Genomic DNA, 24,491 nt, shown 5'->3' on the forward strand with positions numbered 1-24,491 from the left:
AGGGAACTAACACCTGACCCTATGTTGTTGGATTTTCGTATTGGTTTATTGATATCTGATTTGATGTTACATTGTTGAGGTTATTATTATCTGAGTCCGATTTATGTTTAAGTTGTTGATATATGAGTTGAGTTATGTTGCTAGTTATTTACCATGCCAGGTAATTAAATTCGAACAGCATGATTTTTCTCTTTTATACATGGTAATTGCATGGAGTTAACCCTTTCTATTTGCTACTTGTTGTTTGGGCGCTTAACGCTATTAGGCGATGGAGATCCTTCCGCCGAGGCATAGCTACTCGAGTTGGAGATCGAGTTGTAAGTGGTGGAGTAGAGGTATGAGAAGCAGCTTTGCTTCTCTTCTTGTGGATTATGTTGGAGTCTCTTTCACTTTATGAGAACTCTGTTATTAAAGTCTTGCTTCCGCCACTGTTAAAGTGCGCATGTTTATTCTGAACCTTACTTATGGTATTGTAAACTATTATTACTGTATATCGGGAAACAAGTTATCTAAATACAGTTATGGTATGTTTCCAACCTTTTAGCCGAAGTGTTTAGTTGTTTTACAGAAAAAAAATTCCCTTGGTTTTTAGGGATTGCAGATTGGTCCTTAGACTTTGTTAGGTTACTAATGTGACTCCTCAGTTGAGAAATTGGGGTGTTGCAATTGTGGTATCAGAGCTTTGGTCTAGAAAACCAGAGCTTTTGGGTAGAGTGCCTGCTTAAGATGTTTGAACTCTGAGACCGATTGATGGGGTGTCAATCGGAGGAAGAGTGTGCTTGATTACTGTTTATATAGATTATTTTTGAAGGTTATTCGTAAGTGAATAACCTTATGCTAGTTATTATTAATTATACATTTGATATAAGTATATACATAGTTAGTTATTATAGAACTTTGTGTTGTTCTGGCCTGAGTATCTGTTGTGGTCTTTGACTGTTCATGAAAACAGGAACAGGAGGTTTCCACAACCGATCGAGACTCAAGGTTCAGACAGCATGAATCCGATGGAGCAAGCTATTGCTAATCTGACTGCCCTTATGGCACAACAAGTTACTAACACTGCTGCAAGGGAGGAAGCTGAAGCTCAACGTGCTGCTACTGCTGCTTTGGTGGCTGCACAAAACCAAGCTGAAGAGAATGCTCGCCGTGTTCAGCGGGAGGAACGTGAATTAGCTGCTGCTCAGACCAGGGGTCTGAATGATTTCAAGCGTCAGGATCCGCCGAAGTTCTCTGGGGGCTTCGATCCGGAAGAAGCTGACTTATGGCTCCAAGAGTTGGAGAAGATCTTTACCTTCTTGCGTACAACTGCAGAGATGAAAGTTGATTATGCAACCTACCTGCTAACGGGTGAAGCTGAGTATTGGTGGCGTGGGGCTAGGGCTATGATGGAGGCTGACCATCAAGCCATCACTTGGGAGTGTTTCCGTGGAGCTTTCTTGGACAAGTACTTTCCTAGAAGTGCTAGAGCCGCTAAGGAAGCACAATTTCTGAGACTCCGTCAAGGAGGCATGACCGTTGCTGAGTATGCTGCAAAGTTGGAGTCGTTGGCTAAACACTTCCGTTACTTTAGAGGACAGATTGATGAAGGCTACATGTGTGAGCGATTCATTGAGGGGCTGTGTTATGAGCTGCAGAGGGCGGTGCAACCGCTAGGACTGAATCGCTACCAAGTGCTGGTGGAGAAGACCAAGGGGATTGAGGCCATTGATAATGCAAGGGGCAAATTCCAAGGTCTGAACAAGCCTTACCAAGGAAGTGGAGGTCCGGCTAGGACTAACCAAGGAAGAGGTGACAAGGGTAGGCATTTCCAGAAGAAGCCGTATGTTCGTCCTCAGGGTAGGGGGACAACTTCTGGGTCCTTTTATCCTACTGGTGGAAATGCAATTGCACTAAGAACCCCATCTGGGAATCGGGAGGATGTGACTTGCTTCAGGTGCAACAAAAAGGGGCACTATGCCAACCACTGTTCTGAGAGTCTTGCGGCGTGTTGGAACTGCAACAAGCCAGGCCACACTGCTGCAGAGTGCAGGATTCCTAAAGTTGAGGCTGCTGCAAATGTTGCTGGGGCTAGGAGGCCTACTGCTGGTGGAAGGGTCTACTCGATCAGTGGAAATGAAGCTGAGGAAGACGATGGTCTGATCCGCAGTACCTGCGAGATTGCGGGTAATTCCCTTATCGCGCTATTTGATTCTGGTGCTACGCATTCATTTATAGATATAGCTTGTGCGGCAAGGTTAAAGCTAGAAGTGTCAAAGCTACCGTTTGACTTGACAGTGTCTATCCCTGCATCTAAGAGTCTAGTAACTAACACTGCATGTCTGGAATGTCCTTGGATGTACCTAGATAAGAAGTTTGTAGCAAACTTAATCTGTTTACCTCTCAAGGGATTGGATGTGATCATAGGCATGGATTGGTTGTCCCACCATCATGTTCTTCTTGATTGCGCCAATAAGGTAGTTATCTTTCCCGATGCTGGACTCGCTGAGTTCCTGAACTCGTACTTTTCAAAGCTTTCTTTGAGGAAAGGAGCTTTGAGTTCTCTCATGTCTACAACCGTGGTGGAAGCTAAGGAGAATGGAGTACAAGGAATTGCTGTTGTGCAAGATTTCGAGGATGTGTTCCCCGAAGACGTACCTGGAATACCTCCGGTCAGAGATATGGAGTTCACAATTGATATAGTCCCAGGCACTGGACCTATATCAATCGCACCGTATCGTATGGCACCGGCAGAACTGACTGAGCTGAAGAGTCAACTCGAAGATTTAACCAAGAAGGGGTTTATCCGACCTAGCGTTTCTCCATGGGGAGCGCCAGTGCTGCTTGTGAAGAAGAAAGACGGAAGATCGCGACTTTGTGTGGATTATCGACAGTTGAACAAAGTCACGATAAAGAACCGTTATCCGTTGCCAAGGATTGACGATTTGATGGATCAGTTGAAGGGTGCTGCTATTTTCTCGAAGATTGACCTGAGATCGGGATATCACCAGATTAGAGTCAAGGATGAGGATATTCAAAAGACGGCGTTTAGGACACGCTATGGGCACTATGAGTACTTGGTGATGCCGTTTGGAGTTACGAATGCACCAGCTGTATTCATGGACTACATGAATAGGATCTTTCATCCATTCTTGGATCGCTTCGTTGTGGTGTTCATCGACGACATCTTGATCTACTCGAGGAATCGTGAAGAACACGAGGAACATCTACGTCAAGTATTACAAGTTCTTCGGGATAAGGTATTGTATGCTAACGCGACAAAGTGTGAATTTTGGCTCGAAGAAGTAAAGTTTTTAGGGCATGTCATCTCAAAGGAGGGCATTGCTGTGGATCCCAGTAAAGTGGAAGCGGTACTTGCATGGGAGCGTCCTAAGACTGTGACAGATATAAGGAGTTTCATCGGTTTAGCTGGATATTACCGACGATTCATCGAAGGTTTTGCTAAGATTGCAGGACCATTGACGAAACTCACCCGGAAGAACCAACCTTTTGCTTGGACAGAGGATTGTGAACAGAGTTTCCAAGATATGAAGAAGCGTTTGACGACCGCGCCAGTTCTGACATTACCACAAGAGAAGGAACCCTACGAGGTTTACTGCGATGCTTCGTACCAAGGTTTGGGTTGTGTGTTGATGCAACACCGAAAGGTTGTGGCTTATTCTTCAAGGCAATTGAAGATACATGAACGGAACTATCCTACGCACGATTTGGAGTTAGCGGCTGTGGTATTTGCGCTCAAGATTTGGAGGCACTATCTTTATGGGAGCACTTTCACTGTTTTTAGTGATCATAAGAGCTTGAAGTACCTGTTCGATCAGAAGGATCTGAATATGAGACAAAGGCGTTGGGTGGAATTCATCAAGGACTATGATTTCACTTTGTTGTACCACCCAGGAAAAGCAAATGTTGTAGCAGACGCACTGAGTCGCCAGACAATTCATGTTTCATCGTTGATGATTAAGGAATTGGAACTTATCGAGACTTTTCGCGACCTCAGTTTGGGTATGCAAGTGACACCTGGAAAATTGAGCTTTGGGATGGTGACGATCACTAGTGATTTTCTGAACGAGATCAAGGTGAAACAACTGTTAGATGAGGAGCTGATCGAGAAACGGAACTTGATCATTTTGGGAAAAGCGCCGGATTTTGAGGTAGGAACCGACAACATTCTGCGTTGCAAAGGACGTGTCTGCGTACCATTGGACATGGAGTTGAGAAGGATGATTCTTGACGAAGGTCACAAGAGCAGATTGAGTATTCATCCGGGATCGACAAAGATGTATCAAGATCTAAAGTTGAATTTTTGGTGGCCAGGAATGAAGAAGAATGTAGCAGAGTTTGTGGCGGCATGTCTGACATGTCAGAAGGCGAAGATAGAACATCAAAAGCCTGCGGGTATGTTACAGTCACTTGATGTGCCGGAGTGGAAGTGGGACAGTATCTCTATGGATTTCGTGGTAGCTTTGCCAGCTACGAGGAAGAGATTTGATTCCATTTGGGTCATTGTGGACCGTCTGACGAAGTCAGCACATTTCATACCGGTGAAGACCACGTTCAATGTGGAGGCACTTGCAAAAGTGTATGTCGCTGAGATTGTACGACTTCATGGAGTACCATCGAGTATTGTTTCTGACAGAGATCCGAAGTTTACTTCGCATTTCTGGAAGGCGTTGCACGAGGCGCTTGGGACGAAGTTGAGGTTGAGCTCTGCCTATCACCCTCAGACGGATGGACAGACAGAGAGGACAATACAGTCATTGGAAGACTTGCTGCGAGCCTGTGTTCTGGATAGTCAAGAAAGCTGGGATGAGCTGTTGCCGTTGATCGAGTTTACTTATAACAACAGTTTTCATGCTAGTATTGGAATGGCACCTTATGAGGCTTTGTATGGGAGGAGATGTAGAACTCCTTTATGTTGGTTTCAAGATGGCGAACATCTTCTCGTTGGACCTGAATTAGTACAACAAACTACTGAGAAAGTGAAGCAAATACAAGAGAAGATGAGGACGTCACAGAGTCGACAGAAGAGTTATGCTGACACACGACGGAGAGAGTTAGAGTTTGAGGCGGGAGACCATGTGTTTCTTCGCGTGACACCAACTACCGGAGTGGGAAGAGCGATAAAGTCGAGGAAGCTGACACCGAAGTTCATTGGACCGTATCAGATTATCGAGCGAGTCGGTAAAGTAGCTTATCGGATTGCGTTGCCACCTTTTCTTTCCAAGATTCATGATGTGCTACACGTGTCACAATTGAGGAAGTATATTCCTGATCCCTCTCACATCATCAAGGAAGATGATATTCAGCTTAGAGACAACTTGTCTTTTGAAGTGGCACCAATGAGGATTGAGGAACGTAGGATCAAGCAGTTGAGGAACAAGCAGGTTCCTCTGGTAAAAGTGATTTGGAACCAAGTCACGGGCGATGCTACTTCGGAACTAGAAGAGAGGATGAAGGAACAGTATCCGGAACTCTTCACTGAGCCTTAAGTTTCGAGGACGAAACTTTCTTTTTGGGGGGTAGTATTGTAAGACCTGGATTTTCAGAACAAGCTAATTTCCGACTCACGCGTAGAATCAGTGTAAGCGTGACAGGAGTTTGATATTTGAGAAAGATTAATGAAGAAGAAAGTTCAGGAATTGCTTGAGGAATGTTGCGTAGTCATTTTAGGAATTAGAGCGAGTCGTCTGCACACCCGCCTTATGGCAAGCGTGTCCAGAATAGGCTAATTTCGCTTTAGAGCAACGTTTTAAGTGAGATTTCGAATCCTTGGAAAATTTAAAGTTTTTCTTTATTTTTCCTTCGACCAGCGTTTCATTTCGGAACTCTGGACTGTACGCACGATAGTATTCACTTTTCGGAAGTCCGACGACGCTAATTTCCTTGCTTCGAAACCCTAGATTCGAGCGATGGATGAAGACTTTTTCTATTCGGGACTTCTAACGAAGTTTCCGTCCGCGTTGCCAGATTTGTTTTGACATTTCCAATCTTTCTTCAGTTGGAAGTTTTGTCGTTTGAGCATCACAGCAAAAAGTAGTTTTTCGGGGCAGATTAACCGACACCGCTTTTGAGTTTTTCGATATCGTTTTTCCCAAATCCTAGATATTTGTTTTGAGTTCTGGAATTCTGACGCCAGAATCTCTCTTAGAATTTCTTGGTGATCGTGCTGCAAAAATCGGAATCGCGAAATTTTCTTTTTTCCGCGATTTCGCCCGCCTATAAATAGGCGAAAAAGCAAAATCTTGCCATTTTCTTTCCTCCAAGGCCGCGAGTTCTAGGGAGCAAGGGAGAAGAGGAGATTTCCGCGAAAACTTGACCAATCTTCGTGCAGTTCGTCCCTACTTCTAGGTATCGAGGTAACTATCATGAATCCTGCCTCTGATTTCTGTTTCTGCTGAGTTTCTGAAGTCGTTTCTGTGCTCTAAGTTTTGAGCTTCTTCTAAAATTGTCCGATTTCTCTGATTTCTCGCTTGGGTTATGTTCCTTATGTTCCCCTGAGTCTAAAACCTCTGTCAGTAAACTCTGATTGCGATTCAGTTGTCCAGGATCTGAAAAATTGACTCAAAACTCTTTTTGTCTCACATTTCGAAACTTTATTGTCGAAAAGACTTAATCTGACTTCGTGCCTTTAGGATTTGTTGTCACGGATATCATGAGGATCGTTGCTGTCAAATTTGTTTTCCGAACTGATAACTTTGAAGTTTTGAGCCTTTATTTTGGACCAAAATGCCCCTGGATAGTCGTATTTCGACCCGATTGTCCGAAAATTGTTCCGACAATTTCTTTGCCTTAGTTTTACCCTAAAACTACCTTGTGAATTGATTTAGATCGAAGAAAAAGTTCGAAAACCCTATTTTCCATAGTGGCCGAAACCTAATTGCTTGGGTACCGTGTCCAAAAATAATTTTTGGGTCTCTATGACTTGAGCCATTGCGTAGCTCTTTCAATTGTCGAAATTTTGGCGCCGGTTTCGTGTCATTCTGAGTTCTGTAGCTCGAGTTATGCTCGTTTTAGCGAACGAAGTCTCCGTTGTCAATTTGTGCCTAAATAGGAACTCTGAAGCTTTAGAGGCTTTCTTTACGATTTCGATTAGTATTAGTAGATCGTGTTGCTCCTAGTGAAGCTTGTGTTGATGATTGTGTTTTCTTTGTTCTAGGTTCGCAATTTCCATGCCCAACTTCTACTCACGAAGGTAAGGGTAACTCGGTTTTAGAGCGTCTTTGAGTCTTGCATGCTTTTATCGCACTGCCTGTGTTTGAGATGAAGATGTTTATATTGATTGGCAGATGATTATGATTATTATGCTGAATTTGGAAAATGTTTTCTGAGAGGCTTCGGCCGTTTACTGGTTTCTGTCGTTACTGCTTCCTAGTGGATGGAACATGTGGTTACTTTGGATTGGTCCTTGGGTGGGCTTTGTTATTGTCTGACTTGGCATATAGGGCTTGAGTCAAGTGGCGATGAGGAGGTGTGTCCTATCATTGTCCCATCTTGCGAGATGCTAAGTGGCGATCAGGAGGTGTGTCCTATGATTGTCCCGTCTTGTGTGACGTTAAGTGGCGATGAGGAGGTGTGTCCTATCATTGTCCCATCTTGCGAGGTGCTAAGTGGCGATCAGGAGGTGTGTCCTATGATTGTCCCGTCTTGTGTGACGTTAAGTGGCGATTAGGAGGTGTGTCCTATGATTGTCCCGTCATGTATGACGTTATAAGTGGCGATGAGGAGGTGTGTCCTATCATTGTCCCGTCTTGAGAGACGATATTGATCGATCCATTTTGTTAGCAGCATATAGTTGCATTATAGGGAACTAACACCTGACCCTATGTTGTTGGATTTTCGTATTGGTTTATTGATATCTGATTTGATGTTACATTGTTGAGGTTATTATTATCTGAGTCCGATTTATGTTTAAGTTGTTGATATATGAGTTGAGTTATGTTGCTAGTTATTTACCATGCCAGGTAATTAAATTCGAACAGCATGATTTTTCTCTTTTATACATGGTAATTGCATGGAGTTAACCCTTTCTATTTGCTACTTGTTGTTTGGGCGCTTAACGCTATTAGGCGATGGAGATCCTTCCGCCGAGGCATAGCTACTCGAGTTGGAGATCGAGTTGTAAGTGGTGGAGTAGAGGTATGAGAAGCAGCTTTGCTTCTCTTCTTGTGGATTATGTTGGAGTCTCTTTCACTTTATGAGAACTCTGTTATTAAAGTCTTGCTTCCGCCACTGTTAAAGTGCGCATGTTTATTCTGAACCTTACTTATGGTATTGTAAACTATTATTACTGTATATCGGGAAACAAGTTATCTAAATACAGTTATGGTATGTTTCCAACCTTTTAGCCGAAGTGTTTAGTTGTTTTACAGAAAAAAAATTCCCTTGGTTTTTAGGGATTGCAGATTGGTCCTTAGACTTTGTTAGGTTACTAATGTGACTCCTCAGTTGAGAAATTGGGGTGTTGCACTCAACAAGCAGAACCAGATCGATGATGAGGAGCTTCTGCAACTCGTTGAAGACGGCGTGTTGGGGAGAAAGATTAGATTAGGGATTAGTAGTAACCAGGAATGTTTTTATTAAGATTAGGGATTAGTAATTATTAGATTAGGGATTATTAGTGATTATTAGATTATGTTTTTATTTAGATTAGGGATTATATTAAGTTTTTATTTTTAATTTATGCTTTAATATATGAGTTGGAATAAAAAATTTAAGTTTTAGAATTTTTCAATTAAAAAAATTTAAAAAAGCCACGTGGCAAAGTTGAGTAGGCTAAAATTGAAGCCACATCACTGTCTGGGAGCTTTTGTCCTTAATTGAATTAAAAAAAAAAAAATTTAGGGACCCAATTTGATGCGAAAATTTTTCAGGCCCTGGAATTGATTGATTCCCTTTACAATTTCAGGGGCCTTCTGATGTATTAAGTCCTAAAGGTCGATGCCGCAAACAGGGCAATTCCCATCTTCAGGTAAAAAATTGCATCCATACATGTAGCTTAGAGAGTCAAAAGCTAATAAGAGCGAAATAGGAAAATACTTTCTTGAGAAAAAAACGATAGGCAAGCTAGATCCCGTAAAGATAAGGATACAAGTTCAAATCTCGAAAAAGTCTTATGTTAGAAGGAATTACCACAATTTCTCAAATGGATTGATTTACACCCCTCAAAGGCAAAAAAAAAAAAAAAAAAAAACTTTATGCAGCTGATTCATAGTATTGAGTTTTATTTTTTTCAAATGATCATTAGATAAATGCCACCGGGGAGACCAAACGCCAATCACATTAAACAAAGAGTATGATATAAACCCCAAGTGAGATGAGCAATACTACAATGCTTCATAATAAAGAGATACAAACCATAGCATGCTTGCTCATATAGCCACATAAAAACAACAAAAGGAACGAGAAAAAAATCCCCCGAAAACATATTTGACATCAATTAGTCCTCTAATAAATCTTCTTCTTATATCTCATCCTTCACTTTTTCTTTGTTGCCCTTATTTCCGAGTTGTGGCTCAGCCGCACCACTAGAATTAACAAAGATAGTTTGAAGTCAATATACATGAAGTGATGTGGGAAAAAGAGTGGATTGGGAAGGATTTGTGTGGAGAGGGGAAGAATGAAGATAAAAACAAAGAGAAATAATACCTAACATATAAAGATATAACTTGGAGAAGTGATCAGCTTGAGTCAATTTATAACTTGTTTAGTTTGAATCTACTTTTTTCTATAGATACAGTTATATCTTGGAAAAGCTATTTAAAGGAATACGCACTATTAGCTTGAAGAGTCAAAGTTAATACCGGTAACTTTGCGAAGTTAGTTAAAATTACCTGAGGAGTAAAGGGACTGGAAGTAGCCTCGGGTTTGGATGAACCAATATATATCATGTGTTTAACTTCTTACCTTTAATTTATTTTATTCTTATTATACTAACTTAAAAGGGAAGTTGAACCTGACTTAAAACTCGTTTTTAACTAAAACTCGTTTTTAACTTGAACCCTTTAATTCGGTGCTAAATCTAAAGGTTTTGGTGCTCAACCTGATTAGCCTATGCTTTCTTTTCATAATCTATCTGCTTTCTGCATATTCACTTTTAAGCACTTACTAAAGCTTGTTATTTGAGAAAACTAATAAGTTTGAGAATTTTTTAAGAAAACGCAATTCAACCCTTTTCTCATGTTATCTTTGTTTATTTCAGATAAAGAGATGGAGAAAACCCTGCTAAAATGGTAGAAAGACCCATGTATAAGTGGAGAAATCCCCCGAAGGGAGTAAGAGGTTGTGACTGCTTTTCACTTCTTCTCGGGTTTGGCTTCTCCGTTCATTGAGTAAATGAATGAATATATGAGTTTTTTTTGAGCCAAACAATGAATATGAGTTTGAAAAAAACAATTTCAATTTTATAATTTTGTCAAAAGTCCAAATCAACTTAAAATTGGGTATGAAAAAGGCCCATTTCAGCTGGAAGTCAATAATTATATGAATTTTTTTTGTCAAATAATTATATGAATAAATCAATTTTTTTTTTGGTCGATTGAATTTATAATAAATCTATGCCGTAATGGTGACTGCTGAGCCTTCTAGTGGGCCGCGTTTGCTTTTACACTGTTGCTCTGTGGGACACAAGAAAAAAAACGATCCACATTAGAATAAATATGATGGCTTAAAAACTTTTTAATCGCTATAAGTTACGAAACATGGGATGGGAAATGCTCAATGTCCCGAAGAGTAACTAGACGAAACCCAAGGGATAAATATGATGGCTTAAAAACTTTTTAATCTCTATAAGTTACGAAATGAAACTCAAGAAGTTGTATAAATATTGCAATGTGCCAATACACCTTGCTGCAAACCAAAAAAATATATGCAAATTTGCCCGGATTATATGCAAATTTGTTATTTCTAAGTTCTAACTTCTAACCATAGCATATGCATATTTCAGTAACCTAAATATAACAATAAAGAAAATTAATTTCTCATGGAGTCCTGATAAAAGGATAGTAGAGAACCACATATTTTGTAGTTGCATACTCTTCACATTAAATACTACTTTTTTTCCAACAATTAACTAGTTCAGCTCTACGGCGCGCTCTACCTATAAAATAATACTAGCATGAGGCATAGCAAAATTAATTAAGCTAAATTTTCACTTTTGGTTAAATGAAACAACAAAAAGCATACGCTGCATTTGACACATAACGGCCAGAAGAATTCCAGTGAGGATTCGATGGTGGCTGGAACCTTAAGAACCTTTCCCAAGCTTGAAGTTGGTGATGGGCTGATGGTCATCGAGTTGTTGAGAGGACGATGGACAGAAAAAGCTGGTTGACTCTAACGATGTTGGAAGATTTTGAAGAGGATGATCAAGATTCATGAAAGCATAGCCACTTTGCAAGTCGTTGTTTGATGCCAAATGATGATCTGATGAGGAGGAATTGAGACTTGGGGGTGAGCAGGTTTGATGCATTGTGGAAAGATGAGCACGAACATATGCTAATTCTGCCTGCAGGTTCACCACCTGAAACACAAATTCATATCTAGATCTAATAATAATGTTCAACAAGGTTATGGCTTTTATATATATATATATGAAATAACGCTTGACATGCCTCCTTTATTCATTTTAAATGAATTTACTCAATTTTAAATGATTTGTAGTTTGATGATAAAAAATTAGAACTTCAGAAAAGTCATATCGGGGGTAATTAATAAATAATTTCCTAAACCGGGTTTACACTTGAAAAAAAACCAAAAATAATTCACCAAAGGCTTTTGATTACTTGAGCTATCCTATGAGACACATTAAGAGCATTGCTTGATTGTTGTTTTAGTTTCTAAATATTTTTTGGAAATAATTTTTAACAACTATTTTTCAAAAGAAATAAAAAAAATGTTTTCAGGTTTTAATTTTAAAATCTGAAAATAAGAATGAATTTTAAAAACATATTATCTCAAACCATTTTTTTAATTTTTATTTTTAAACAGAAAATAATTTTCAAATAATTGTCATACATTTTTTTCGTATTTAATTTCTTTATATATTTTTTTCTCAACACATCATGAATTGCATGTATACACATTTTTGGAGTGTGAGCATAACTTTTTTTAGTACTCTATATCAATATCAATATCAATTAGTTGGCCAGTACAATATTTGATTTTGCATGTTCCTGAACCGTAGACCTTCAAAGTTACAACAAGACAAAACCAACGGTGATAATACTGATAAGATTATGGCTTCTAGTTCTATATAAAACCTAACCAAAGCTGACAACCATGTCAAAGCAAACAGAACATACTAGTATAACACCTCAATACAAATGTAAAGGTACCTATGACCAGTACTACTGCAAATAAAAACAGTGATATCTGTCAAACGACCACACTCTAATATACAAAGTACAAATTCTACAGTGTTTGACTTGCTCCCTTAAATTTGGTAATTAATCCAAAGTCTTTCTTATATTGACTTTAATTTATACCATTTTAACTTAAGAAAATTTCAGTTTTAAAAAAAAACTAAAGACAAATATAGTCCGTTTTTATTAGAATTAGTGTTGTTCATATGACATCCATGATCCAACTTTTAATTTCATTTAACACATTTTTGTTATCTAAAAATATACAAACCTATGTAATGGTGTTTTGAATAGGATGCATCCCTCAAACTTTCTGTAAACATCTTCCTGAAAAAAAGTTGTATATAGAAACTTATGTAACATAGTTTTAAAAATCTAATTGGATGCACATCAAAACTAAAATTATTGTGGATAAAAACAATTTTTTTAAGCTTTTGTGATTGTATGTCCTTCAGGTTTCTCAGTATATATTGATCAAGCATAACAAAACCCAAATCTTCAACAAAAAATAAATAAATAAATAAGTGTGTTTAAATACACTTTTAACTCACATTAGCACACATTTTAATAATAAAAAAATACATTTGGTTAAAGGAACATAAGAGTCAAATTGGTTGAAATGACTTTTACAATCGGTTAAACTCTAATACAAACGTACCCTAAATCATGATGATTAATTACCCCTTTTCAAAACCCCAACTTTAGTTAGCCACACACAAAGAGAAAAGGGAAAGCAACAAAAAACTATGTAAGGAATGAAATGAAAAATACTCTAACAAAGTTGTAGGAAGAAGAACCTGTTGTTGAAGCGCTAAAATGTGGCCAACACAGCCATGAACAGGGTCTCTAACCCTAGCAAAAGCCTCATAGCAGAGAGCAAAAACAGCATCAAGACGCTTGTGAGGTGGAACACACATGAGTACCTTAGAGGCATTGCTAGCACCAAAAACTTTGTGCACCGCAGCGAAATGAGAAGCGCCTTGAACCGATGAGTCAAAGTATGGTGCAAATATGCATTCCTTCACGCACTTTTTCCTCATGAACTTGCAGGCACCACAAGGCCCACGTCGAGTAACACCACTGAAATCCATTTCTCTCTCGAATGCTGTCTACACTCTGCAGATATATGGAATGTTGATGGTTGACCCAATCGCTTTCTTTTGTTGCTCCTGGTTCAACCAAATTTTGTGGGTCACAACTCACAACTAATAAAGAGTGAGAAGGGTACAAAATTGATCAGAAGAATGTGAGAGATATATCGACACGAGTGTTAAAGAAATTTACAAATAGGTTGAGTTTTAAAATTGATTCTGCTGTTTGAGAGAGTAAGCATTTTTGTTTTTGAAGTGACTCACTTGAAGAGTTGACATGCATTGATTTTAGTTTTGGGGAAATGTTAGAAACATATTTGAACATTTTCTAATATATATATCTATATATACTTTAAGTCACATCTCATACTAGCTAGCTAGTTCATCTTAAAAAAAAAAGAATTTTCAGATATTAGTTAATAATATTCATTTATTTATAACAATTTTCATGACGGGTTGTCTAAATAACTCATGATAAAGTTTGGGTTAAATAACTCATCATCCAATCACATTGAAGACAAGTGAGTTGAAATTTCTATATTTTATTTATTAATTTATTTCCAACTCATTTATCTCCAATGTTATTGGATGTTGGGTTATTTAACCCAAACTTTATCATGGGTCATTTAGACAACTCATTTTCATGACTGGTTGAGGCTCGAGTTCTTTAAAATTAAAATTTAAAAGAAATTATTAAATTCAATTCATGTGTTCTTTGATCCAATTTTTTACGCGTTAAAAGTTACCTTTAAGTTAAAATTTACAATAAGAGTTTTAAGAAAGAAGGAAAAGTTGTTTGTCAGTTTTATGTTTTTATAGCTTCAAAGCAACTTTTAATTCAAAAGAGTTTTGACGCTTTTTAAATTCACGACAGTACCGGGTGATTGTGATGACACGATGGTAGAGGATCGGGTAATAATGGTGGTGGAGGTCGGCGGTACCTAGTGGTGGCGGGAGCGGTGAAGGTGGTTGTTACCTGGATGTGGGGGTGGTGTTGGAGAAGGAGGTGGTGGAGGGCCGAGGTGGTGGTGGTGGTAAGGGAAGTGTAGGAGGTGGTGGCGGAGACGGTGGTGATGGTGCTGGTGGTGTTGACGTAGGTCGGTGTTACCTGGTGGCGAAAGTTGTCAAGTCAGTGGTAGCAGCAATGGTGGTGGAGGATGGTTGTGGTGGTGATGGTAGAAGTGGTGGGGGTGGTGGCAGTAATGGTGGGGATGGAGGCGGAGGTGGAGAAAATGACAACGGTGAGGGTGGTGTTGGATGGTACTGCTGGTGGTGACAATAGTGGTGATGGTGGTTGTGGTTGTTGCGGTAGTGGTAATATTCGAGGTGGGGGCGGTAGAGGTGTTGGCAGTGGTGGAGGGTGATGATGGAAGCGACGATGGTCATGGTGGTGGCAGCGATGGTGATTGTGGTGATGGAGGGCGGTGATGATAGAGGTGGTGGTAAAGATAATGACAATGGTGGATGTTGGTGGTGGCGGTTGTGGTGGTGCAAGAGGTGGCAGTAGTGGTGCTGGTCGTGGAGATGGTGGTAGAGGGTGCTGGTGGTGGTAGTGACAGTGGTCGCGACAGTGGTAGCGACAATGGTGATGATGGAGGGTGGTGGTGCTGGAAGGTGGTGGCGGTGGTGGTTTAGGTGGTGGCAGCAATGGACGATGCTAGAGAGCCATCGTAAATAAGAGTACGACACAATGGTCTTAGGGAAATCTTCACACGCTCTCTACAACTTATTTTTTAAAAGCTTCCTCATTTATATAACTTTTTACTTAAAAGCTTTTTTTTCATTTCCTTTGTAAAAAATAAGTAGCTTATTTTTTAAGAGCTTGTTACAAATTGTGTTTGGCCCGACTTTAGCTTAAACAAAATTTAAAAGCCTAAAAATGTTTGGGTCAAACACTACCCTAATGTGGGAAAAAGAGATTTGTTCCTGCATATTCCGCGCTCTAAATGTCCAGTCTTGAGTATGAGAGACTGTGTGTTGAGATGTCTCACGTTAACACTAGACATAAAGTCCAAATAACTCTTATATAGGTAGACAATCTTCACCTCTTGAGCTAACTCTTAGAGTAAAATTACATCTCTCAAATTTTAATAATAGTGGTTTTGCTTTATCAATTTGTTATTCAGAACATGACATCGACATGTATGTTCTTTATGTGGAAGCCTCTTCCATTTTCTATACGCTTGTTGTGATTCTATATGTTAGTGTGTATCACACATTTTCGTCTTAACTAGAAGATTTATTGAATAATTAAAACGACAAGATACAAGTCCTTTGATAAAGGACACAACCACAAAAGCAACCAAAAGAAATAAAACCAACGTACATCGCAAAAAATAAAACCTCCTAAAAGCAACCAAACGACGGATGCAAGTGTAATGTTGTGGGGGCAAGTGCCCTCACTTAATTTTGGAAAAAAACATTTTGAGTAGTAAAAGTACGTGATATTTTATGATTCCTTTAATAAAAAATGTCCTCACTTATATATCCTACATTGCTAAATGTCATCACTTAATAATAAAAATATGTGGTTTTTTTATGGTTTTATATGGTAAAAAATACTCTCACTTGTGTCTCATTCGGTAAAAAATGCCTTCACTTTTAATAATATACGTTTAATTTTTTTTGTTACAAATTTATATGTAAATATTACACCCATTACATTAAATTTATGGATTGGTTACTAGGTGTTAGAGTCACTTAATTGGGTGTATAAACTATAAAGTTTCATCTGACAACAAATTAAAACAAGATCAGTGTTACTGTGATGCAAGAACGGATATGAAGACAGAAATTAAAGAAGAGGCTAGCGTGAAGCATACACACAGCAATAATTAACATGCCAAGGCTTTACAATTTACAATGCAACATGGTAGAACAGCTATCTAACCCTACTATGCATCTAAGACATATACTCACCTGTCATACTGTTTTAAACTTCCGTGTTCCTCATCAAAGTGATGGAATTAGGAGAGTGGGTGACAGAAAAAATCAAAGGCAATGATGATATTTCATGAAATTCATACTAACAGAACAGAGTACTATACAAACAATTCTGTGCTTGTTTGCTTATTTAGTAGTACCTGAATTCTTAAATTTTTAGTTCTATAATAAAAGGTAACATCTCAATATCTCAATATCTCAATATAAATCTCAATATAAATAAAAAGAGAACCCATTAGAAGGAAAGTTTGCCACATCATACTATTGGAACCACACCCCAATCTTGCGCCACGTATGCAGAAATATTAAAAAAAATTCTAAAAGAAATTCTTATTACTATTTTTAGCAAAGATTGGAGTTGAACACGTGGTTACTCTTGAGCATGTGTTGCAATATTTCCATGCTGTATTTAAAAATAAAATAAAATAATAAACAGCTTTTTAAATCTAGGTTTAGGCTATCATTCTCTACTTTACCTCTAACCGTCCATGGGAGCCAATCAACATGTTTATATTGCTTTTTAAAATTTTGAATTTATAAGAATTGGTAATTGCATTAAATGCTGTGAATTGTTTTTTAAAATATATTTTTATCGGTTTACCCAAACCGCCCACAACAACCAATCAACTAAGAGAGAGAAAATTCTGGGCTGCTAAATATCACGGTTGCTTTGTGCGTTTCGTAATTCGTACTGCAACCATTAACCTTACGTGCTTTGCTTTAGAAGACTAACAACTGCTTCTTTCTACCATCTGCACCCCTACCTAATACACATGATGCCTCTATGAACCCTATAGTTTGCTCAATATGATATCTATTTGAAATTTGAAATTTGAAATTGTTCAATTCAAGATGGAGCCTGAATCAGATAGATTGGGGGGTTTCATCTAACATTAAAGATTTGTTTGAAAAGAAGTAAGCTATTCAATTGCAACTCTCAACCCAGTTTAATTTGTCTTTTTCCTCTACCTTCTCTTAACCATTTGTTTTCATCTCATTTTTCGTTGATTAAATCTTATTTTTGGAGGGATGGCTGGCCGGATTTCGTGAAGGATATGGAGATTGGAGATGGAGCCTGCATAAGAGAGATTGGTGGTTTCATCTAACGGGTGAGGCAGCAGGGTTTGTAGGCAAGAGTACTAAAGTTATTATATAATGAATCTGAATCTATGACCGTGTTAGAGGAGGCTACACTACCTGAAAGGTTGTATTCATTCGGAAAGTATTTGTTCCTCCTTATCCTCATATGATTCCTGCTTCTTTTGAATTGAAATAGAAGGATATAGCTAGATAATGGTATTGATGAGTTGATGGCTGGTGATATGAAAAGTGGTTCTCTGTTATTTTATCCATTTTTTATACTATATTTTTGTTCACATGTTCTCCTTTCCTTTTGTCTACAACTCATTTAAGTTTGAACTTATTTCAGGTGATGTAGAGATTGGCCAAAGAGGAGTAGATGATACATGCTTTGGGTAAGTGACAAGTTTTATTAAATAAAATTACCATATAGTTAGTTTAAGATTATGATATCTGAGTCATGGTGCAAGGTTCTTCTACATTGTCTTTGAATTGAAAAAAAAAACGTAATGAAGCACCTAACTAAAGGGACTTTCTTTTGAAATTTGGCAAGATGGGATAGTGCATAATAATTGGTGGAAGTTATGTAGAGAAGCAAGAGGATTGAATGATTATGGTTCTTGATTCAGTAACAAGAACTTTGCTAAGTTTAGTATATACATATATACTTTGTTTGTTCTGCACTCTGAGTATTAATTTTGCTCAAGATTTCTTCCAGGCAACTTGCTTGCTTTCAAACTTGCTAACAAGAACTTTTTACTTCATTTCTTAGCCTTTCCAGATTATTTTCTTTTATGGAAGAGCCACTTGAAATACTCACAAGGGAAGATGTGACAGAAATGTGTACAAGTTAGCCTTCTAGAGAATATGGTTGCCATGATCTTGGAAATGATGGAGGCAGCCCAGTGCTGCTTTATGTTTATCATTATGCATTGAAGTTGTAAAAGCTGCAGATGCTGCATAGGTTAATGATATTAGGAGTCTGGGCTCATCCCATCAAAGATGATGTTTAGATTAGCTATGAATTTGTATGAAGAGCTGCAGGGAGCAGTCCTAAGTTGTTGAAGACTATCATGAAAGAAAATTTGGCCTTCGATTTTCTATAGTGAGCTTAGCTTTTTTATTAAATTAACTTTTGTAATTTAAGCAATGTATTGCTCAATTTTCAGACATGGATAAGGGTATATCAGTATGTAGCTTCCAGACATAGATATCTCTTCCTCATGGTAGAGGGTAGTCAACAATCTATCATTGCTGCCCAATAAGCTATCTGCTGCTCGAATCTCTCTTCAATGAATATTGAATAGACTTTGAGTGCTTGGTAGTTTAATTCTGTATTTTTGGTTTGGGCTTTATTTTATCTCAAGATTGTCACTTAAATTTTGACTTTTGAACAATATAACTTCATGCTATTCATTAATTCATTAAAGAATTTTAAGATTTGGTAGGCAACTTAAACTACTGTGGTACAGGATATCAAAACTGGGATTTTGCAAGCATATCTTGCATATTACTATGATGACTGCGCACAATATGATTTCTAAGTTTTAACCCAACAAAAATTGTACTCTACATGTATCAAGTCACTTTTTTTTAATTTAAGAATGTTCCTTTAAAACATTTTCGTTGTTATTTTCAAAGAGAGGAAGTTAAGTGAAACATACCTTGAAAAAATTGCATTTCTTTGGAGTATTTAACATGCTCCTACTAAGAAGTTGGATTTCAATTTTATTGTCACATTCAAATACCAGTTGGATTTCCAGAATTTGCTTTATATTTGTAACAGTTCAGTAAAGAAAATAGGTATGATGATATATGGAGGATTCAGGACAACAACACATTTAGCTTTAAAATATGCTTCCCCACAAGAAAACTAACACTCAATAAACCACACATTATTTAAAGTAAAAAAGAATATAACAATTACAGAAATCGGGGTAACTAATTATAACAATCGTTTAACTTCAATTTGGAAACTAATTGAATGTGTGTCTAACTTCATTCAAATTTGTACCTAATTGTATTTCTAATGCATTTCAAAAAAAATTATATTTCTAATGCCTATATAAATGTATCTTATAGAAATGTGATTTTATGAGAAATGCGATTTTATGCGAGAAAGTAAGAATTAATCATGACCGATATATCCAATCATGAATGGTTCAGATTAAATTAAATTAGTAATCATGTTATCACTTAAAAGTTATGTGTGAATTTTTTAAAAAGTCTCATGACTTCATGTTTTAATATGGATCATCCATGAATGATCTAACAGTCGTGATTTATTCTCATTTTGTTACATACAATATTTTACCTAAAAAAAGCTACAATGGATGATATTTTACTTGAAAATGTTTTCATATTAAAACTAATATTTTAAAGAAAACCATCATTTTGATGATGATGCTGTGGAAAACTAATATTTTAAAGAAAACCATCATTTTGATGATGGTGCTGTGGAGGGTGACGTCGTCAAACCAAGTAGAAATAGATGTATTGGAGGGTATAATAAATTTGGAGATGAAAGTAGAAAGAGATGTATGGGGGAGGGTGTAATAAATTTGGAGATGACTCCTCTTTCAATTTTGGGGACTAGCAGATTGAAACATGGTCCTCCAAAAGGGAGACATAACAAGAACGAAAAGCCGCTCCGGGATTTTCTTGAGTTAATTCCAAGAGATGATGGGGTTACAACTAGGGCGAAGAGTGTTTGGTTGGTGGGCAAGGAATTAAGACTGCATCCTAGGAGCTCAGGGAAACTGATGCTTAGGGGTTTGAAGGCTCAAATTAGACAGAATCATTCTCATTTGACTTTGAAGTTGTTCTTCTTTAGGTGTCATTCTCTTATGGATACGGTAGACATGGTAGAAGTTGGGTTTTATAAAAATAGTTTATAATATAATTTTAGAAAATTTTAAAAATGTTTAAACAATTTTAGGAGTAGATATATTAAAAGTATGATAGTTTGATAGTGAAATTACGTTGTACGGCGATTAGAAAACATTAAATATATAATCACATGTAACTTAACTGGTATGGAGTTATCTAAATGATCCATGTGGGTGACTAACCACAACTTAATATACCAATATAATTTTTATAAATAAATTAATAAATAAAATATAGAGATGTTAACTCACTTATCTTTAATGTGATTGGAATATGAGTTATTTAACTCAAACTTTCTCATGGTCAATTAGACAACCCTAACGGATATAAAAACTATAAAAATAAAATAGAATCCACGAGAATGAATAATTTACATTTGAGGAACATTTCAGAATGAAAATAAAAAACTAACAGGATGAACATTTTACATGTCTTTTTTTACATGTCAAAACTACTAAATGTTTAATATAATTAAAGCATTTATCCATAGTTGTTTAAATACCTTTTAGAGTAAATATATAAAAAATTAATCATCAAAATAGTTCATACGAGGAATATAAACATTGATACATATATATATAGTCTACTTGCATTTTTGTTCAAATGTCAAGGTATTTACATGAAACTATTTTCATATTTAATCTAGGCTGAAATATGGTTTTGGTCCCTCTAGAATTAAGATTTTTTGGTTTAGACTCTTCTAAAAAAATTTCTTTCGAAAACACCCCTAAATGAAAAATAATACTGAAGTTTCATCTCTTGCCTTCACTTTCCATCCATTATCTACTGAATCACCTAACGGATGCTGACGTGGTATGACGCAGGCGTAATATATATTAAAATCTCTCACGAGAAGAACAATTACATGAAATTTTTTTAAATTTAAAACTCATGTTTTTTAATACAATTTCAGTATTCTTTAGATAAATTTAAGAGTGAATATCTAAAATGGTAAAAAAATTGATAATGAAAATATGTTATAGAATGATTAGAAAAATATTAATATTGATATAGTATATTTTATGTTTTGTTAAATGGTATGGTAAAAGTCTCCGTAGGATAGCTCAAGTGGTAGGAGTTAGGGGACATATGAGTTGGGTAGGGGAGGTTCAATGATCGATTCCTGGTGGGTTCAATTTATCTTTCCAATGTACCAAGAAAAATGATATGGTAAAAAACTCACATATGGGGAGCGATATTTTACATAAAAATAATTTTATATTCAAAAAAAAGCAAAAAAAAAAAATATAATACTACATGAATACTTTTTGTAATTTTTTCAATAATTTTTGAAATGAATATATATAAAATTATGATAATCAGTAAAAAGTTGGGGAGAGATTTTTACATGAAAATAATTCATATTTAAACAAAAAAAAATATTAATGTATGATAATATAAAGGTCATGAAAGGATTAGAAATATAATTTTTTTTAAAGAAGAAATGTGATTAAAAGAGTATTACCGTTAGTGTAAAGTTTGTTTACAAAAACATTCAATCGAATTCCGCAAAATCAGAAAATATATTTTTATTTTAATTAAAATAAAAAACAAATGTAACAGATTCTCCTATATGTCATACTGTGATTGGTTGTCAGTGTAAAACTACTTTATACTCACTATGCATATCCAAGGGGTGTCTTTACCTAAAAATGTTTTTCAATTTAAAATTCATAATAAAGGAATTATAATATAATTTCATTAATTTTTTCAAAAATTTTAAATAATTTTAAGAGTAAATATATATAAATTTAAAATAACTTGATAGTAAATATAAGACGTGGAAGATTCTAAACATTAATGGTATGTCCCCAAATGATAGTTCAAGTGGTAAGAGTTGGGGACATATTGGTTGCGATGGAAGGTCCAGAGATCGATCCCTGGAGGGTGCAATTTATCTTTCCGATGTACAAAATAAACCATTAATGATATAACCATATGTAACTTGACTGATATAGGTTGCTTCCCTGTTGAGTATGTTCCTCACCCCCGTGAGCTACCCAGGAAAGTAAACACCATGGTTGTTGGGGTGGATTTGACTTGCCCTCTGATTCAGTTTCAAGTAAGGGTGTTTTGGGTTCCTCGGATAATCAGTTGGTGTTGTTTGACTCGCAAAGGCCCAAGAGTCCGCCTGGCGTTATGACGAGGGCGAGATCGACTTTGGCCATGGGGAAACGTCTAGGGATGTGTTATGATTGCTCTGATGAAGTTTCTCTTCAAGGCACAACAAATAACATCAAATCTCTCGAGCTTAGATGATGTAGAGTGGCTGGTCTCTCTTGGGTTAATTGTAGGTCTTTTGTTCATAGGGGTTTCTTTGGTTGTTTTGGTGCCTTTGCTGGAATATTTTGGGTTTTCATTCATAGGGATTGCTCTTAGTTTTTTCATGATTAGCTTTTAGCTGTACTAATCATCTTCTCCCCTTTGCTCTTTTATGAGCTTTGTTATCATTCCTTTTAGATATATATAATTATATTGCTTTTACTTTCGAAAAAAACTTGACTGATATAAAAACATTAAAAAAATACACGATAATTAATATTTGAGATTTGATTATCTTTTGGAAAAATACACTTCGATATATCTTTAGTCATTTTATAATGTTAAAGTGAAAATTTCTTTAAATTAACAATACTTTATATATTTTTGAATTTTTTTATATTAAATTTCAATAATTCCTTAACATTAATTATGTGATTTTATTTCATAACTAACTTTTAAATTTTTGTGAAAAAATTTCCCGTGCATGGCACGGGTCAGTATACTAGTTAGATGTTAAAGTGTAGTATCGGTCTTGACACTGATGCTAATTCTTGTTGGTTTGGCCCACTGAGTCAAAAGTATTTAAAAAAAATATTTGTAAATGATATAGTAAATTGTGCCAAAACACCATGATTAATATCACAAGAACTTTGAGGGAGCATTTTGATTTCATTGTGGATTGGGTTGCTAGGAAATTAGCTTTTTGGAAAGGGAAGATTTTGAATAAGGCCGGGAAAGTGACTCTGATTAAATCTGTGGTTAGTGCGGTGCCGGTGTATCCGATGCAAATGTTTTGGCTACCTTAGAGTGTGTGTGATAGGGTGGACTCCATGACTAGGGATTTTCTTTGGTCGAGGGGGGTTCGGAAGGGGATGCCAATGGTGGCTTGGAGGACTATCACGCAGCCTCATATCAATGGAGGCTTGGGAGTCCGCCGCACTAGACTAGCAAACACGGCATTGCTGGGTAAGTTGGTGTGGGATATTATGCATGGTGGTACAAAATTGTGGGTCCAGTTGGTGATTGGTCGCTACCATGGGGATGATCTTGCCACTGCTTGCTCCGGACGTGGTTGTATGGAATGCTATTTCTAAGGCTTGGAAGGTTTTGAAGGATGGTTTTTCTTGGCGGATTGGTGAGGGTGATGTACTGATGTTTAGTTTTGGTTTGCGGATTGGAGTGGTAAAGGTTGCCTAGGAGCGCAAGTCCCTTATGTTCGATCACATTTCGACACTCAGCTCTTGGTGAATGATTTATTTGCTCGTGGTGTTTGTGACTTGAACCTGCTGTCTACCCCATTAACCCCCATGTTGCAGGATATGGTTAAGTCTAAGACTGAGTTCGTGGTTTTGGATCCGGACGTGGCATATGTGCAGGTGTGGAGTGGGAGCCTTCATGGGAGCTATTCAGCTAGAGACGGTTACTAGTGGCTGCTGTCGCAGGATATGGCGATGCAGATTCAGACGGTTACTTGAGCACCAACGTTTTCATGTTTATAACGTCCATCATCTCCTTGATTCGGAAGTGTATTCAGCAGGCGTGGACGGTGACGTTGGGCCATACATTGTGGGAAGGGAATCGTGTGGCAAATTTCTTAGCCAAGGAGGGTGCTCACGGGGTTACCCGGTTGGTGGTTTATGACTTCCCTTTGCCTGGTCTTGGTCCTCTGCTCTTTGATGACTACAGAGGTTTTGTGTTCTTGAGAAGCTAGCTTCCTTGCTTATGTTTTTTGTTTTTCTTTAAGCTTTCAATTACCAAAAAAAAATATATCACAAGAACTGTGTAACTAATTAATTCAACTCAAGAGTGAGATATAAAAAACAAAAATATAACAATAATGTAAGATTTTGGGTGGTTTGGTCGGTTG

General features: G+C 37.1%; 1 protein-coding gene and 1 long non-coding RNA gene across 4 annotated transcripts; one reads left to right on the forward strand and one right to left on the reverse strand.

Annotated features, from left to right (window-relative positions):
• Positions 1-11,242: 11,242 nt before the first annotated feature.
• On the reverse strand, positions 11,243-13,450 carry LOC130713591 (LOB domain-containing protein 31-like). The gene is made up of 2 exons (XM_057563367.1): positions 13,157-13,450; positions 11,243-11,518 (listed from the first exon to the last, which is right to left on the reverse strand). Exons 1-2 carry the CDS (start codon positions 13,448-13,450, stop codon positions 11,243-11,245), a joined length of 570 nt encoding a protein of 189 aa, XP_057419350.1.
• Positions 13,451-17,067: 3,617 nt separating this feature from the next.
• LOC130732291 (uncharacterized) lies at positions 17,068-18,846 on the forward strand. 3 transcript variants are annotated; one of them, XR_009016997.1, is made up of 4 exons: positions 17,068-17,308; positions 17,421-17,597; positions 17,823-17,868; positions 18,246-18,843. It is a non-coding gene; the product is annotated as an uncharacterized LOC130732291 (long non-coding RNA). The 3 variants fall into 3 exon arrangements; XR_009016999.1 differs by having other exon boundaries at positions 17,068-17,597; positions 18,255-18,846; XR_009016998.1 differs by having other exon boundaries at positions 17,068-17,597; positions 18,246-18,844.
• Positions 18,847-24,491: the final 5,645 nt, after the last annotated feature.

Source organism: Lotus japonicus, chromosome 1, assembly GCF_012489685.1.
Source record: "Lotus japonicus ecotype B-129 chromosome 1, LjGifu_v1.2".
NCBI classification, from domain to species: domain Eukaryota; kingdom Viridiplantae; phylum Streptophyta; class Magnoliopsida; order Fabales; family Fabaceae; genus Lotus; species Lotus japonicus.